The 16243-nt window shown below is 51.6% G+C and overlaps 8 protein-coding genes across 8 annotated transcripts; 4 read left to right on the top strand and 4 right to left on the bottom strand.

Moving 5' to 3' along the window:
* Positions 1-1182: 1182 nt before the first annotated feature.
* On the top strand, positions 1183-3798 carry N7482_010418 (anaphase promoting complex subunit bimA; the record flags this gene model as incomplete). The annotated part of the gene is made up of 5 exons (XM_056692542.1): positions 1183-1519; positions 1580-1753; positions 1817-2592; positions 2642-3658; positions 3727-3798. 5 exons carry the CDS (start codon positions 1183-1185, stop codon positions 3796-3798), a joined length of 2376 nt encoding a protein of 791 aa, XP_056538499.1.
* An 803-nt stretch (positions 3799-4601) lies between these two features.
* Positions 4602-5531, top strand: N7482_010417 (1-acylglycerol-3-phosphate O-acyltransferase SLC1; the record flags this gene model as incomplete). The annotated part of the gene is made up of 2 exons (XM_056692541.1): positions 4602-5313; positions 5368-5531. 2 exons carry the CDS (start codon positions 4602-4604, stop codon positions 5529-5531), a joined length of 876 nt encoding a protein of 291 aa, XP_056538498.1.
* A 1214-nt stretch (positions 5532-6745) lies between these two features.
* N7482_010416 (4'-phosphopantetheinyl transferase family protein) lies at positions 6746-7987 on the bottom strand (the record flags this gene model as incomplete). Its single annotated transcript, XM_056692540.1, has 1 exon — positions 6746-7987. The coding sequence occupies one exon, from the start codon at positions 7985-7987 to the stop codon at positions 6746-6748; it is 1242 nt and encodes a 413-aa protein (XP_056538497.1).
* Positions 7988-8298: 311 nt separating this feature from the next.
* On the top strand, positions 8299-9171 carry N7482_010415 (pyridoxal 5'-phosphate synthase subunit PdxT; the record flags this gene model as incomplete). The annotated part of the gene is made up of 2 exons (XM_056692539.1): positions 8299-8531; positions 8601-9171. 2 exons carry the CDS (start codon positions 8299-8301, stop codon positions 9169-9171), a joined length of 804 nt encoding a protein of 267 aa, XP_056538496.1.
* A 168-nt stretch (positions 9172-9339) lies between these two features.
* Positions 9340-10126, bottom strand: N7482_010414 (nuclear cap-binding protein subunit CBC2; the record flags this gene model as incomplete). Its single annotated transcript, XM_056692538.1, has 4 exons — positions 9340-9469; positions 9535-9726; positions 9784-9986; positions 10061-10126. The coding sequence occupies 4 exons, from the start codon at positions 10124-10126 to the stop codon at positions 9340-9342; spliced, it is 591 nt and encodes a 196-aa protein (XP_056538495.1).
* A 235-nt stretch (positions 10127-10361) lies between these two features.
* N7482_010413 (uncharacterized protein) lies at positions 10362-13197 on the top strand (the record flags this gene model as incomplete). The annotated part of the gene is made up of 4 exons (XM_056692537.1): positions 10362-10658; positions 10738-12858; positions 12914-13083; positions 13140-13197. 4 exons carry the CDS (start codon positions 10362-10364, stop codon positions 13195-13197), a joined length of 2646 nt encoding a protein of 881 aa, XP_056538494.1.
* Positions 13198-13477: 280 nt separating this feature from the next.
* On the bottom strand, positions 13478-14153 carry N7482_010412 (uncharacterized protein; the record flags this gene model as incomplete). Its single annotated transcript, XM_056692536.1, has 2 exons — positions 13478-13551; positions 13631-14153. The coding sequence occupies 2 exons, from the start codon at positions 14151-14153 to the stop codon at positions 13478-13480; spliced, it is 597 nt and encodes a 198-aa protein (XP_056538493.1).
* A 1019-nt stretch (positions 14154-15172) lies between these two features.
* Positions 15173-15958, bottom strand: N7482_010411 (uncharacterized protein; the record flags this gene model as incomplete). The annotated part of the gene is made up of 1 exon (XM_056692535.1): positions 15173-15958. One exon carries the CDS (start codon positions 15956-15958, stop codon positions 15173-15175), a length of 786 nt encoding a protein of 261 aa, XP_056538492.1.
* Positions 15959-16243: the final 285 nt, after the last annotated feature.

Below are 16243 nucleotides of genomic sequence, written 5' to 3'. Positions count from 1 at the left end.
GACGAGTTCCAAGAATAGATAGTCGAACACTCAGACGTTGATGCCACAACCAATCCGTTCAAGGCAGATTCGCGACGCGGTCTGGCAAACAGCTCGGTGCCTTGGGGAAGAACGAAGGAGGGGGAAAGACGTGGGATGCGGAGGTGGTCTCCTCCGATTGATCTGGTACGGCACCAAGCGGCCCAGCGCAGCATCCCCATGTGTTCGTTGTGACCGCCTTCGACTCCGCTTTGGAACTATGTGCAACTGCGCATATACACTGCTAGGCGGGTAATTGGGTAAATTACTCCTAATTTCTATCTTTTAGCTCGGTAGGAGACTATTTTGAGGTAAACATTTAATTGTCTTTAAATTACAGCCCCCTAGTTCCTAACTTCGCACGCACTAGTGAAAGAGGAATACATATATCAAGACAAGAATATGAAATCTCCAAATGATGCACATTGCCACGTATAATCCATGGGTCGCCTGGTTATCACCAAACAAGACAGATCCTCATACATAATAGATCCGCATTCTATAGCTGTGAATAAATATTTGCCATCAGTTCGGACATGGTTTGGTCCATACCTTAAAGTATAGTATGCAAGAACTAGATTTACATACAGTCGGCCGTGATATGCCGAGAAGAAAGGAGTCAGAATGATAAGGAGGATTGATTCATTGTTGAAATCTTTCAAAAGTCATTCGCAAGGAACGTTAGAAGAGACTGACAAAGTTGCTTTCAATGGCATGTTCAAAGAAAGCGGCGACGATTGTTGCCCACTACAACACTCACCGCCCGGCAGAATCTACCACCTCCGCTGAGCGAATGCAACCAAAATAAGAGGAGCCGGCATGAACTGCTGCTTTGCACGCGCGACTTTCCCCAACCTTGTCTCCCCAGGACTTGCACGATGACCCTGCGACAGTGAGGGCTTGCCTGACTGGACAGAGCATGTAAAAACTGGTCCTTTGCGTGACTCCATTCTCCTTGCCACCTACCGCATCCGGCCTCAGTTTACATTCCACCCTCCTCCCGCATCTTCTTACTTCCCAGTCGAGATCAGACGATCCCTCCTTCCAGATCTGCTTTAGTCGGGTCCCACGGGCTTCACGCGACGCTAATGGGTGGTGTGTGTTGATAATTACCTTTCATTTGGTGCTTACAACAACATCGCGTTCATCTCCCCGCGCGCCACCATGGCGCTTTCCACCGGCCATGTGGCTAGCCAGCTGAGGCACCTTGTCTACTACCACCTCGATAACAACCTCATTCGCAATGCCCTCTTCCTCGCCGGTCGCCTCCATGCCTACGAACCGCGGTCCTTCGAAGCTCAATACCTACTTGCTCTCTGTCATCTACAAAATGGAGAAGTCAAGGCCGCGTTGGAGTGTAGCCAGGGTTCAGGGTCGCGTGGCCTGCATGTTGGCTGCGCTTACGTTTATGCCCAGGCCTGTTTGGATCTTGGTAAATACCTGGATGGGGTGACGGCTTTGGAGCGCAGCAAGTCGCTCTGGGGGTCCAAGAATCACTGGAGTAGGTCTATTCCTGCAGTGGCTGGCTTCATCCGATTTTTATCTTACAATTACGCTACAGATAAGCACAGCGAAACCTCTCGACAGCACCTCCCGGATGCAGCAGCAGTATACTGCCTGCTTGGAAAGCTCTGGCAAGCTCATAAGGACTTGAACAAGGCAGTAGATTGCTATGTGGATTCGTTGAAGTTGAACCCGTTCATGTGGGATGCGTTCCTGGGGCTGTGCGCGACGGGTGAGTCCCCTCATTTTGAGAGTGAATGTGAAATCAGACGGTCCGAGACTAACTCACATTCAGGCGTCAACATCCGAGTCCCTAATATCTACCAACTCAGTCCCGAACTCCTCGCCATTATCTCAGCCTCCCCCGACGATGTGGACTCGGTGTCAGGTCATTTATCACCAACCGAAGGAGCTTTTTCTGCACAAACCACCGGAAATTCTGGAGGGGATCCGTTCATGGTCTCTGCCACGCGTGGCGAAGTCGATGCGACCTACGGGAGCTCGGCTCTCTGGGAGAAGTTCAATGGAAGTTCCGTCAGTGTAGCATCGGTACCGCCGCCGGTCATTCATGAGGGAATGGAGACGCCTAGTAGTCAGAGCAGTGGCTCAGAAGAATTCCGCATCGCGAATGGCGTCACAGACCCAGGCTCTGCTTGGGAGCCACCATTCGCACCAGCAAGAAAGAATCGCACGATTCAGACAATGAGCCTGGATCACACGGGACAAGCCCCTCCTAAAATGCGACCAACTGGTATTCGACCTCGAACTAAAACTCGAACAGAATTTGAGGAACCACCTGTTGGCCCGGCAGACAGGGAACCTCCACCTGCGCCACGAATTGGTGATCGCAAACGCACTGTTTCGGGCCAGGTTGCCCACCCTCTTCCTCCCCAGCCGACTGAGCCTGGTGCCCCCCAGCGTCGCAGCGTCAGACTCTTTAATCAGATCAAACCCACCACTAGCAAGCTTTCCAGCTCAGCACTAACCGGTCGCGATGGCCGCGAAGTGAAGAAAGTACGAAGTGCACACGCCAAGGGCCGTCCTGCCACAACGTCGACCATGGGTCGTGTGGTGAGCGGCAATCGCAAGCCTTTCGAGTCAACGGACAATGATGGCAAAGAGCCTCGTGCTACATCTATTCCCTCCGCCTCCGGTGTTCCCCCCCCTTCCTAAGAATGCCGAAAGATCCAAAGAGCTCGAGGCCTTGAGTTGGCTTTTGGGACTCTTTACAAAGCTTGCATCTGGATACAGCGCATTGAGTCGTTACAAATGCCCCGATGCTATCCAACATTTCAATTCTCTTTCCCAGGGCCAACGAGAGACCCCTTGGGTCTTGGCTCAGCTTGGCCGGGCCTACTTTGAACAGGCGATGTATGGAGAAGCCGCCAAATACTTCTCCCGGGTCCAAACCTTGGCACCCTCTCGTATTGAAGATATGGAAATCTACTCGACTGTTCTTTGGCACCTGAAGAATGACGTAGAGTTGGCCTACTTAGCACATCAGTTGCTGGAAGCTGATCGACTCTCACCTCAGGCTTGGTGTGCCATCGGCAACTCATTCTCCCACCAGCGAGATCACGATCAGGCCTTGAAATGCTTTAAACGCGCAACTATGCTTGATCCCGAATTTGCCTATGCATTCACACTCCAAGGCCACGAGTACGTTGCCAATGAAGAATACGACAAGGCTCTCGACGCCTATCGTCACGGTATAAATGCAGATAATCGCCACTACAATGCCTGGTATGGACTGGGAACGGTGTACGATAAGATGGGCAAGCTCGAATTTGCCGAGCAGCACTTCCGCAATGCAGGTACTATCAACCCGACCAACGCAGTCCTCATTTGCTGCATTGGCTTGGTCTTGGAGAAGATGAACAATCCGAAGAATGCCCTAGTCCACTACGAGCGCGCCTGCTCACTCGCACCACACTCCGTGCTGGCCCGTTTCCGCAAGGCCCGCGTCCTAATGAAAATGCATGATTTCAAATTCGCCTTGGCAGAGCTGAAGGTCCTCAAAGACATGGCTCCCGACGAGGCCAACGTACACTACCTGCTGGGCAAACTGTACAAAATGCTCCACGACAAGGGCAACGCTATCAAGCACTTCACCACCGCCTTGAACTTGGATCCAAAGGTAAACTATTTCTTCCCTGCTACACACGAGATAGATTGGGTTAACTAATGGAATTCCTTTCCCCACAGGCTGCACAGTTCATCAAAGACGCGATGGAGTCCTTGGATGACGATGACATGGAGGATGACGACATTGCATGATAGATCTGTGATGCTTCCCAGGTCTCTCTCATGGCCTCTACACATGCTTTGGGGGGATACCGTCTTACGTTATGAGCTCGGCGTTTCAGGGCCTCTTTTTCCTCTTTCCATTTTTCTGCACAGCATCACTGGGGAGTTGTTTTTTTCCAGGTCGATTCTAGACATCAGGCATCAGGCATGGTGTTTTGTACATTAATGTTGAGGGTTGGGCATCATGACGATGAACCGATAAGGCATAGCATAATCCATCATTACGAACGAGTGATTGAGAGTGTCCCAACATTTTCCATCTTTTACAGCGCTCTACCGGTCAGCTATACTAGGTTCAATCTCGAGCTATCTGGCGAGCCCGGTAGGCCAAATATTTCTCACTTATGGATGGTACGTCTAGGTACGAAGTATGTCCCACCTGTTCCCACAGGCATCTTGTAGAAGAAATCGTTTCTCTATAGAAATTAAACTCAGTCACTACTGTTTTCCCGACAGTTTCACTAGTTCAACATTCCACGAATCTCCCCACTCTCATTCGCGGCTTGCCTGCGTGATGCCGTCATCTGCCGCTGTCAGCTGGCGGTGAGTCGGCCACAGGCAAAAAAAGCAGCTTCACCTCCGCAGTCCCACAACATGGCCCTCGCTCTCTGAGATTACCGCTCTTCTCGATCTCTTGCGCATTCCTTCAGCAGGCTGTGGCCGTCAACGTTCCGGTGAGCCACGAACCCCCTCCCCTGCGGTCCCCTCGCCTTCTTGCCCAACGGCTAACTCAACCTTTTCCCAACACAACAGTCTTGACCGATCCCACCGCCATGTCGATCAGTTCCTATATCCTGTCGGGCATCAGCTCGTTCGTGGTGGTGACGCTGTCACTATTCGCTCTTGGCCAGAAGGTGCCCCGCGCTGCATTTGTTGCCCGCTGTCTCGCCGCCTATGGGTCTCTGCTTCTGTGCGCGACTTACGGCGTTATTGCCTCGATCATCCTCCGCCTCGTTGGTTACGGCCGTATCTCGCAATGGGCTACCGCCCGCAGCTTTAAATGGGTGATGCGGTATACCACTGGTGTTAAGTTCGATATCATTGAGGGTGAGGAGCACCTTACCACTCGGCCGGCTATTTTCATTGGCAATCACCAGACCGAGCTGGATGTTCTTATGCTGGGTGCTATTTTCCCGCCCTACTGCAGTGTCACCGCGAAGAAGTCGTTGCGCAATGTGCCATTCCTGGGCTGGTTCATGGCTCTCTCGCGGACTGTCTTTATTGATCGTGCCAACCGCGAGAATGCAATGAAGGCCTTTGATGGTGCCGTGGAAGAGATGCGCACTTACCGCCAGAGCGTGTTCATCTTCCCCGAGGGCACACGGAGTTACTCTGATGAGCCTATGCTCCTGCCGTTCAAGAAGGGTGCATTCCATTTGGCTGTCAAGGCTGGCGTGCCTATTGTTCCGGTGGTGACTGAGAACTATTCTCACATCATGTCACCTCGTAACCTGCGCTTCAATGCCGGATCTATCAAAGTCAAGGGTCAGTTTGCAGAAATTCTCTTTGTTGTTCCTCGTTAACATAAGTCACACGTAGTCCTGCCTCCTATCATCACCAAAGACTTGACTCCAGCCGATGTGGATCAGCTTACCCAGTCGACTCGCGCCTCCATGCTCAAGACTATCATGAGCATGACACGCGAGGCCAACATGGTTGAGTTCTCGCGGGCTAACGGCGTCTCGACTGCCGTTGAGATTTGATAGATATATACACGCTCTCAACATATTCTTAGTCGCAGTCATGGAGCAAGACCCCCGATGCTCCCAGTTAAAACGACCAAAGACCGACACGTTGGTCTTGCCAGTTTCACTATGGCAGACGTCGCTTCAATTCGTGCCACTGCATCCCCTATTCCTGTTCGGTGCATACTGTTTATTCCCATTGCAGAGCGTTACACATAGAAGAAGGACACTACTCCCTCCTGCAGGCTGCTCCTACAGAGGAACAAGCCACCGGGGTCCTATAGTGCCTTTTGGCTTCATTGGTGGACTGGCTATCCTTTTGTTTCCGCTCTTGGCACATGCCCCATTTTTCGGGGTTTTAATCCACCTTCCACTTTTACACTATTCCATTGGCATTTCCCATCCTGCCCTAACCCCTTCACTCTCCCCGCAATGTATATATTCTTATTATGAACAAATGTCATGACCTTGTTGCTGTCCATGCCCGCTTTTTCCTGAATCTGTCTCATAGAGTCCAGCGCCAGAGACCCCAAGGATCAGGAGGCGCTAAACCACCACATTATACCTACTGGAGACAAGAAACACTACGTCGAGGAGTGATGTGCAGAGTTCGCGTCAACCTGCGAGGAGCACATGAAACTTTATCTGGACCGTTACACCGCCGGGGTTGGGCGACTCATTGACAATGATGAGACTGAGGCTGGTGACGCCAGATTAAACCTGGCGGATTGTCAGAAGCATAATTGTTCACATTGATGATCACCAAACTTGCTTGGCCTTCGTAAACGGCTGTTCGACACTTTTTTGCTCCTCTAGAGTTTGCCATGTTGAAATTTACAATTCCAGAGAAAGACCCCGACAAACTGAAGCCTATAAAGGCAACAGACGAGGGGGAGATTCGTGAGGATGCCGACTCCGAGGCCAAGCACAATGTGGAAAAGGGGACTGCTAATGTCGTGGTGTGGGTACCTTATTGCTGACTATGTAGTTATTGTGGGGTCATGATATATCCGAGACCTAATGTCTAGGACGCTTAGAAATACGAAGTAGTCATATAAACGCTCATGGTTTCTCGTGAATATATGCGAATGCAAATGCGAATGTGTGATAGTGTTCATGAACAAATCAAGTGGCTAGCAGAGACACCGCCAATAAAGATAGCTATGTTCCAATAGCCATTGTTGACACATTGTCATGTGCCGGACCAATGCTTGGTTATTTCCGTTGTCTCATCAATGGGAACAGCGTCCCTCGGCGCAAGCCCGAATGTCATGTTCAATATCGACCTCCTGCATCGGGAGCCACGGATCAACAATATCAGAGTGGAAGTTCCACGGATCCAAGTCGCCCACGATCAGCTTAGTGCCAATGGGAATGCGGCTTTCTTCGGGTTCACATCCAGGGGCGAGCACTCGATGATGGCTAAGTAGGTGATGTTCATCGCCGTTTTCACAGTCTGGAGATATGGGACCAACTGGGGATCCGCGGCCAGCAGTGGCGACGATGTAGTCAGACTCGAACGCCTGGAGCTGAAGACGTACATCTTCTATCCGCTCACCATCTCTGGAGACCTCAACTTCTGTGTACGGTGAACCCCAGTTTTTGGGTGACTGGGGTGTGTGATGTGGGCCCTGGGAGGGACCATATGGCTTGGGTGCGACCAACGGATCCACTGGGCCCGGCGGAATGACGTTTGTAAATTCCAACTCCCGCACCCATTCTGCTAGGAGGGCGTCCCCGGTCATTTTGAGGTATGCTTCTTTGAGGGCCCAATACGAGTAGAAGAGGCGGAGTCCAAACCGAACAATTGTTGCATCGTCATCGGAAGGAAAGGTCGGTGCGAGACCAAGCTCGCGGGCTCGCCGGAGAGTAGAGATGGGATTTTGCATGGCTGCCAACTCTCTAGGGGAGAACACCTCACTGAATATGGACACGAACTCGGTGAATTCTTTGAACGTCGTCAAGGGCTTGCGCCGCTCGTTGACGCACGTTATGTCGATACCAATCCTGGGTGACAGGGGTGTAAGACCGTCGACAAGTTGGCCTTCAAGCTGCTCTTGAGATGGAACAATGACTCCTGCAAGGATAGTTATAGATGCTTGGTGACTGACATTGAAGTCAACTTGGATATCCGAATCCGATTCGTAGTAGGGTCGATTCTCAGGCATTGGGGTGCGGCTGAAGACAATGTTTTTCCAAGGGACACCACAAGCATGATGAATGTACAGATACTTCAGTAAGTAGGATGCTAAAGACATGCGCTTGTCTGAAGCATGGTGGTATCTTCTCACGGCCTCTTGCTCGGCCGGGCGGAGTACATTCAATAGGTGCATATCTAGGCCATTGGCCTCCCACTCTCGGGTATCGATATACCAGCGCACTAATGTTGGAAGGCCGCGCAAAGACCGCGCAATATTTTCGTTTACGGGCCTGTTCGGTTGGGCATCAGCCTGGCTGCTTCCATTGGTTGCCATGTTGTAGCCGTTGGCTGTATATAGATCCCAGGTGACTCGTTGCAGTCAAAAAGGACTGAATGACTTGAATCCACCGTGTTTTGCAACCAGAAAACGAGATAGCATGGCCAACAACCTGGCGCGCTGGCTCTTCCTCAGCGAGCTGCAGGTTGGAACGTGTTGATACATCCCACTCGGAACGCCGTTATCGGACTCACGTGGCGATAGAGACATCGATAAGGAAATTCCCCGCGGAAAGTTTGCATCACGTGCATTCAGAGTCATATCCAACGGGCGAGTGTACACCTTTTTTGGTTCTTGCCACTACAGACATGCCGGTCACAGTTGGAGTTCTCGCCTTGCAGGGCGCATTCTACGAACATATTCAGCTGCTGAAAAAGGCCGCCGAGGAGGAAGCTCTGTTGGATTGGGAGTTCATTGAGGTGCGAACGCCACAGGAACTCGCCAAATGCGATGGGCTTGTGTTGCCTGGAGGCGAGAGCACTACTATGTCTCTGGTTGCTGCCCGGTCTAACCTTTTGGAGCCCCTGAGAGACTATGTCAAGTAAGTACGGCCCTTGTACTTGGCTACTTATGAGTATTCGGCTGATCTGATTGTGTGGCGATTGTACAGAGTGCACCGCAAGCCAACCTGGGGCACTTGCGCAGGACTGATATTACTTGCGGAGTCGGCCAACAAGACCAAGAAGGGTGGACAGGAGCTCATTGGTGGGCTCGACGTTCGAGTTAATCGCAATCATTTTGGACGGCAGACTGAGAGCTTTCAGGGCCCGTTGGATCTGCCATTCCTCGGTGAACACGCCCCACCATTCCCTGCAGTCTTTATTCGAGCTCCCATTGTGGAATGTATCTTGCCGCACCAGGAGGGAATCCAGCTTGGGGAGGCTGAGCGGGATGACACCGTCGTCGCACCCTCCAGACAGGCCAAGGGCTCGGTCGCGGAAGCTGCCACGGCCGATCAAGTCGAGGTGCTGGCCACCTTGACCGGGGCCGCGGCTCGGAGCGCCACCCAAGGGCGTGATATCAGCCCGGACCGAGAAGTTGGGGACGTCGTGGCCGTTCGTCAGGGCAATGTTTTCGGAACAAGCTTCCACCCAGAGCTGACTGGAGACGCAAGAATCCACGCGTGGTGGTTGCACCAGGTGCAGTCCGCTGTGAACAAAAGAAAGAAGCTGGGCCAGTAGACTAAAGAGGAAGAGCGAGCATGATAGAGGGCACTGCAAAGACACTTGTAAATAAGGTATCAGATGAATAGAAGTTTCCGGTTTCTTCTAGTTGAATTCCACGCTTGTGGTAATAAGATAACGCCAATTTCCGGCCCCAGTACTGTTTCATGTCGCTGATCAAACGCCTTACCTCCCCTCGCCATACTGTTCCTCCTCTCGCTGGCGCTGCTCATCATACGCGCGGCCATATCCACCACGGCCAGGATCGTATTCTTCGCGGTACTCGTCGCGAACTTGACCACCGGATTTACCGCGTCTATCACCAAGTCAGCCACTGTCCTTCGAGAACATCCTTTGTAGTGGAATCAAAAGACCACATACCCATACTGCCGGCCCTCCTCAAATCCGGGATCCAAATCGGTTCGGATAATTCGCTCATCTAACTTGGTGCCTCCAACATACTTCAGACAATCCAGCGCATCCTGGTGTGTGTAGTATTCGACGAAGCAGAATCCGCAGGGCGTCTTGTTGAACCGATCGAGGCCCATTACCAGTCGCTTGATCTCGCCGCACCTAAAAAAAATAAGGTTAAACACATAATCTAAAATCAAATCATATGCCCGCACTCACTTGGCGAAAAGCTCATGGATCTGTTCCTCGGTTGTATAAAAGGACCTAGGATGCGTCAGAGGTTTGTCCACTGCCGGGCTCAGGATTCCATTCAGAACATACAAATTGCCAACGTAGAGTGTAGTCGCATGGTGCAGCTTCGCCATAGGATCTACCCTCTCCCGCTCCTCTTCCTCCCTGTCATTATGTCTGCGACGCTTGTTCTGTGGCCGCCTTGGTTAGCGCATTTATTTCTTATGGCCTCAATAGACCCATGCGATGCGCGGAAAATTCTTACCTTGCCTACATAGTAGGCGCTAGGCCGATCCAGCCGATCGACCGTATTCACAGCCAGTAAGCTCATCGTGAAGGGATGGGAGCTGGGTGGAAGGACTAGAGGAAGTGGCAAGTGGTGGTTTGAAGAGGACGGGCGTCGAAGGGAGCTCGGAGCTCAAAGAATCTTGGCACCGCCAAATTCCACGCCGCAACAACAACCGAGACAGCCTCGACTTCACCCGCGCTTTCTCGGGGCTAGGATGGTCTGAGCCTTTTTCTCCTCAACATCCGACTATCGCTATTCATACGTGACCTCAGTCGTCATGCCCAGGGTCAACAGCTATGCGCCAGCCTGGCTGTGTCGGCCCTCGCCTGGCGCCGACCTCTTTACCAGCAGTTCCGTGAAGGACCCTGCGCAGGACCTGCAGAAGGAACCCAACCCTTTTGCGGACAGCGGAGCGACCAGGACCGTCGCAAAGAGAGGGAATGAAGTTTTCGCTGTGGTTGACAATGAGATCCGCTGGTCGAACCTGACGCATCTGAAGGACCAATGGCAACAACAGGCGAGACAGAAGAAGAACAAGCAGCACACAAATGGCTCTAGTCCTCCATCCTACAGGGTTAGTTATACTTTAAGCGCGCATGAGGCCCCTCGGTGACTCAAGTCATTTGAAAACGATTGCGTCTGACATCACGCAGGTTCTGGCTGTGCCCGTCTACGGGCTCATCAAACAGATCCTTCCCTCGCCGAATGGCGCCTTCCTGGCTATCGTCACTGAGCACACCGTTCACATCTCCGTTCTCCCCGACTCCTCGCATCTGTCGTCCACAGATACATCTCCGATCCGATTGAAGACCTACCAGCTCGGCCCAACCACCCATGTCATCCCAGAAGCACCCGTCGTGTCTGCACTATGGCACCCGCTAGGCCTGCACACCAACCTTGGTGGGTGTATCGTCACAATCACTGCGGACGCCGCTGTGCGTGTATGGGAGCTGGACCGAAACAACCATTGGTCTTTTGACCAGCCGACTTTGGCTGTAGATCTGAAAAAGTTGGTCGATGGCACCTCGTCCGATCAGGACTTTGCGCCCTCTGGATTTGGCAAGAACAAGGGGTTTTCTGCAGACATCTTCGATATGGAAGTCGCATCGGCTTGTTTTGCTGGGAATGGAAATGACAGGGAGGATGCTTGGGCGCCGATGACTCTGTGGGTTGCCATGAAGCCTGGCGACCTCTACGCGCTCTGCCCATTGCTGCCGTCTAAGTGGCAAGCGCCATCGGTGACAGTCCCTTCGCTTTCATCGGCTATCATCCCAAAGATGGCAGCTCTTGAAGAAGCGCCCGAGGACCTAGAGGAGGAGCTGATCGCATGCCGACAACAGTATGACTGGCTGCGCGAGATTGATGAACAGGAGCCTCTGGACCCTCCTACCGACTCGGGTACAATCCAAGGTGCGGATGTATTCACTCGTCCGACAAGTCCAAGCGCCATTCCGCGTCTGCAAGGACCGTTCCGTTTTGATACCGGAGACGAGCTTGATGACTTGGACCTTTGCGATATTCTGGTCATTGCTGCCAGGCTTAACGTTGAAGACCTGATGATGGGTGAGGACGAGGAGCTGACGGTGGAGACCAATGACCAGGACAAGTTGTCGGCGACAGTCATCTGCCTTACCAGCGGGAATGGCCGCGTCCACATCTGTCTAGAATTGGATGGCATTGAAGGCCAATGGCTTCCTAAGGCCAGAAAGAACGCATTCCGAACGCCACTTTCTGAGCCCGCAGACTTGGTCTTGGTTGAATCGTTGGACACCATCAAGACGAGCGGCACAGAGACGGTCACCTGGCCTACTTTCACTAAGGACATCCACTCTCGTTATTCCTTCTTTGTAACGACCGCGACCAATGTGGTGTTTTTCTCCATGTCTTCTTGGGTGCAAAGATTAGAGTCTGAATTGCAGGCCGAGGACACGTCTGGCTCGGGCTTCCGGCTCCAAGTTCTTTGCAGTGGGAATGTTGCCCAGAGAGAGCGGATTTTACAAGTTTCAGACGCGGATGTTACTGCCCAGAAAGGGCACCTCGCTGCATCTCTAGTGTTCTACGACTTCGATCTTGGATACCTCCTTCTCACCTACCATCCATCTAATCCGTATGCAGCTGTCATGGAAGCTCCAGAGGACACATTTTCTGCAGCGATGGATTTGCGCTCGTACGATCAAAACAATACCGTGCCAGCATCTCCTGCGCTGGTTCCCCGCCGGGCTCCCTACCAGGTTCCAGCTATACTCTACGCAAACTCTCCACTGGATTCTTTCATCGAGAAGCACGTCCCGCACCGCCAACGACATACGCTCAAGGAGCATGTACGTCTGTCTCCTGCAACGCTCGACCTGGTTACCACGGCACACCGTGTCCTGTCGGCCCACACGAATGCACTCGAACGAGCTGCTTCGGACTTGTTTCGCCGGTGTGAGAGGTTGCATGGTGAGATGAAGGACCAGCTTAAGCAGCTTTCGGATGTCGCCGAGCGGATTAAGGGGGTGACGAGCGAGGTTGACGAAGACGGAAGTCGCAAGGATGGCTCTAGAAGTGGGGAAGCTCTGAACAAGAGACTCCAGACTGCGAAGGACAAACAGAGCGAGCTTGTACAAAGATACGATGCGCTGCGAAAGAAGGTTCTCAATTCTGGTGGCCGGCCGCTCAGCGAGAAGGAGAAGGCCTGGGTTTCTGAAGTCAACACCCTGTCCGAGTCTGTCGACAACAATGCATCCACGGGCGGCGAGGGCGATCAACAACTCGCGCAGCGTTTGGAAACTGTATATTCAATCCCCATGCCTTTCATCTTGATCCAACTACTAACACTCAATGTAGGTCAAAAGTCTTGCCGTCGACCTCGTGTCCGAAACCAAAACCCTTGCAGCCAAGGCGTCTTCACCCCCCGAGCCCGGAAGCCCCTCTTCTCCGGCTGGCTCTCAACCCAAGGTGCCACAGCGACTTCAGCGTGCTAAGATTGCTGATGCGATGAGAATGGTTGAGCGAGAGTCAGCTTACCCCTATCTTTACACTTTGAGCTACCGTTGCTAATGCGTCCCTCTAGGTCTGCGGTCATCGACGCCATCACTTCTCGTCTGGAGCGGCTCAACACGAGCTTGTAAGGTACGATTGGGTCCCTACCATCTCTTTTACTTGGCGATGACGCTGCTGGCGTGATGGGCTCATAAGAGTGGATGTGATGCAATGTATATTTGCACGTTTATGATTTCCGAGTTCTTAGGATAGTATGCATTTGATACAGTTTACAGTCCAATAACTCTACACATTTTGGATTATATTTTCGATAATCAAGCGATTTGGCATGCCTGAAGGCAAAAGCATACAATGCACCGTTTACAATAAATCAAGTTTTATTTAGCAGCTACGGAATCCAATTTGCCTCTAGAAATCATCGTCCTCGTTTCTTCTGTCCTCCGAACTACTCTCAGTCGGACCGAGCCAAACTCCCAGCATGTCTAGTAAAGCATTATAGTTAGCATTCCATATTTATCAAAAGCATTCCAAAAGACAATATAATATCCCCTGGGGACTCACCTTCAAGCATATACCAATCCGTCTTGCCCCGCCTGGCACGATAATCCTTCCAAATCGACCCAGGCTTCACCGGATCACAAGATCTTGTCGCATCCCCCAATGACTCCGCTGCAAAAAGCCATCGAGGCATCTGCTCTGGGTCGAGGTTGAGATCTGGGGTTATCGGTCTGGAGGGGTGGTTAGCTGCAAAGTCTTCCTCACCTGCATCTAGATCAGGGTTTCTATCATTTTTGTCCTGGTAAACCTGTTCCGCTTCCACATCTTCGGATTCCTCTTTGGCAATTAACTCATCGAGTTGTTCGATGCGCCGTCGTTCTGTCTCTGCGTGCTGGGCGAGAAATTTGACAATATCATCGTTTACCCGCTTGTCTCCGCTCTTCCAGCACTCTTTGCAAGTTTGTAAGTGCGAATGTATGATGACCATCCTGGCACCCCAGCAGAGCTCATCTGGCCTGCAGTAGAGGTCGCGGACAGTCCAGATGCAGCCACAAATGTGATACTTCTGAGTCCAAATGACACACATGGCTACGTCGACCGAAGTGTAAACCGAGATGAGATAAGTTGGAAACTGCGTACATTTGTTTAGTGAATTATAAATAAAACCAAAGAGTAGGTGGGCGTCTTCCTATAATGGCAGTATGCATTATGCCTTTGTTCGGTGTTTTGTCAGTAGCTCTTTGATCAATAAAGGGCGGATTGTGCTGCAGTTGCTGGCCCTGGAAGTTAGAGACAATGAGTCGGAAAAAGGGCTTCAGGGTAAGATTTCATTGTCTGATATCAATTCACTCAGGATTCTTGCAACAGCTAGACCTCCTCTCGTGGTGGACTGGTGGTACTGTACGACGGACAGCTCTTATCCGTATCCTCTCTACCTTGCGGATCGCAGCCACGTCCACGCTCGAGATAGTCGAGCATACGTACTACTACTAGTTATCAGCGTACGCGAAGGCTTTCCGCTTCCCAGATGACCGTCTTAGACGGACATCGTCTAATCGCCATTGAAAGTTGGCTCTTTTCAAGTTTTGTTAAATTCCTACGCGTCACCCCTCTGGCTGCCCTGGACCACTAGAACCTGGGCGTCCGCGGCATGGCACCTGCCCTGTTGGAGGAACCTCGAGATCTCGACCAGGACTTCAGAGAAAGAGAACAGTGCTTCTCGTGGGATAGTACCTAGAAATAGTCTGTTTATTACCAAGTTGGAAGAAGACGACAACAAGATGCAAAGGTCGGAAGCAAATTCTTATGCTGGATAATTTAGATACTAAAGAGACTCTTCGCAAACCTTGAGGGACTAGCATAGAGATCAAAGCAGACGCCTGCGGTGGCACTCATTACTGTGCGCGACATGTAACGCAAGACCATGGAAGTTGCTACGAAAGTTGTGATAGTACTAGGAGAGTGATCATATTCAAGTTAGGTAGTAAGGTACAGAAGTTATGGCTTCGTAGAATCATAAGCATGATTATGTCCGAAAAGCAACCAGTCAATCTGATCATCCGATCCCGAAACGCCAATATTCTCGCTAAATCATCATTCGACGTATCATCCTGCGAAAGCAAGATCTCCAAAATAAAAGACCGAATCTGGATTAGGTGGTAGCTCCCTACCGCCCTTGGGCAGCTTCACTTGGCAGGAGCAAAGTGTCTTAGCAAGCGTCACAGCATTCATTCCCTGCGAGTCCTCAACACGCTCCAGAATCAGGCCATAGAGCTCATCAACGATCTCCTCCCAAGTTGGAATGGACATGTTGTCAAGGTAAATCTCCCACTTCTCCATGGAAGCTCTGAATTCTCCATGCCACCAGTACAGCCATGCTTGGTAGTCGAAGCGATTCATCTTCTGCGAGGCTTGGAGCTTCATATGGAGCATCTTCTGGCAGTAGGAAGACCACTCGATGTTGACAAATCGCTGCAAAGCCATGAGGTACAAATCAGCGTAGGTGGCGTAGGCAACTTGGTCCATGTGGAATTCCAAAATATCACACGACAGCTTGCTGCCCGCGGCGAGGGTCGGATCCATTGGATTGTAGTCTTCAGTCCATTCAAGAAGGCGTCTGATCGATTGAGAGTGTTTGTCGAAGATGGCGCCCTGTTGAGTGGGGCACATCGCGTAGTATCGCTGAGCGCGTGCAAAGTCGAGAAAGCGCATGCTGTCAATTACAGCGTAGGCGGCCTCGGCGACGTGCATGTGTAGGCTGTGCAGCTCCGGTGGGAGTTGGAGGTAGGTTGGGAGGCGAAAGTCATTTGGATTGTAAACATAGGCCGCAATCGTCTTCTTCTGCTTTGTCTTGTAGACGACGGCGTGATGCTCTTTGGCCTTCTGGTCCATAATGGTGGGCGACTGGTGTTCGTTGGCCGTGATGTAGATGAAGATAAAAGTAGCGGAGGGTGAAAGATGGAAGAAATTGATATTGGTAAGAGGTCAAACGTAGATTAGGAAGACAGGAGGGGGAAAATGTTGGCGTGCTATCTGGCAGCGCGTTCAGGTGAACATGTTTTGCCGCGGTCAACAAGATTATCAGGTACATATCTATTCCTCGCTTCTCAGTCGGATGCCAATGACTAATAGCGGCTATCCAGAGGAGGTTTATGGGGTCAGCACGTCCTCCTTGAA

Source organism: Penicillium canariense (genome assembly GCF_028826845.1).
Source record: "Penicillium canariense strain IBT 26290 chromosome Unknown utg000008l_segment0_segment0, whole genome shotgun sequence".
Taxonomy (NCBI): Eukaryota; Fungi; Ascomycota; class Eurotiomycetes; order Eurotiales; family Aspergillaceae; genus Penicillium; species Penicillium canariense.
This window is presented reverse-complemented; position numbering and strand designations above follow the sequence as displayed.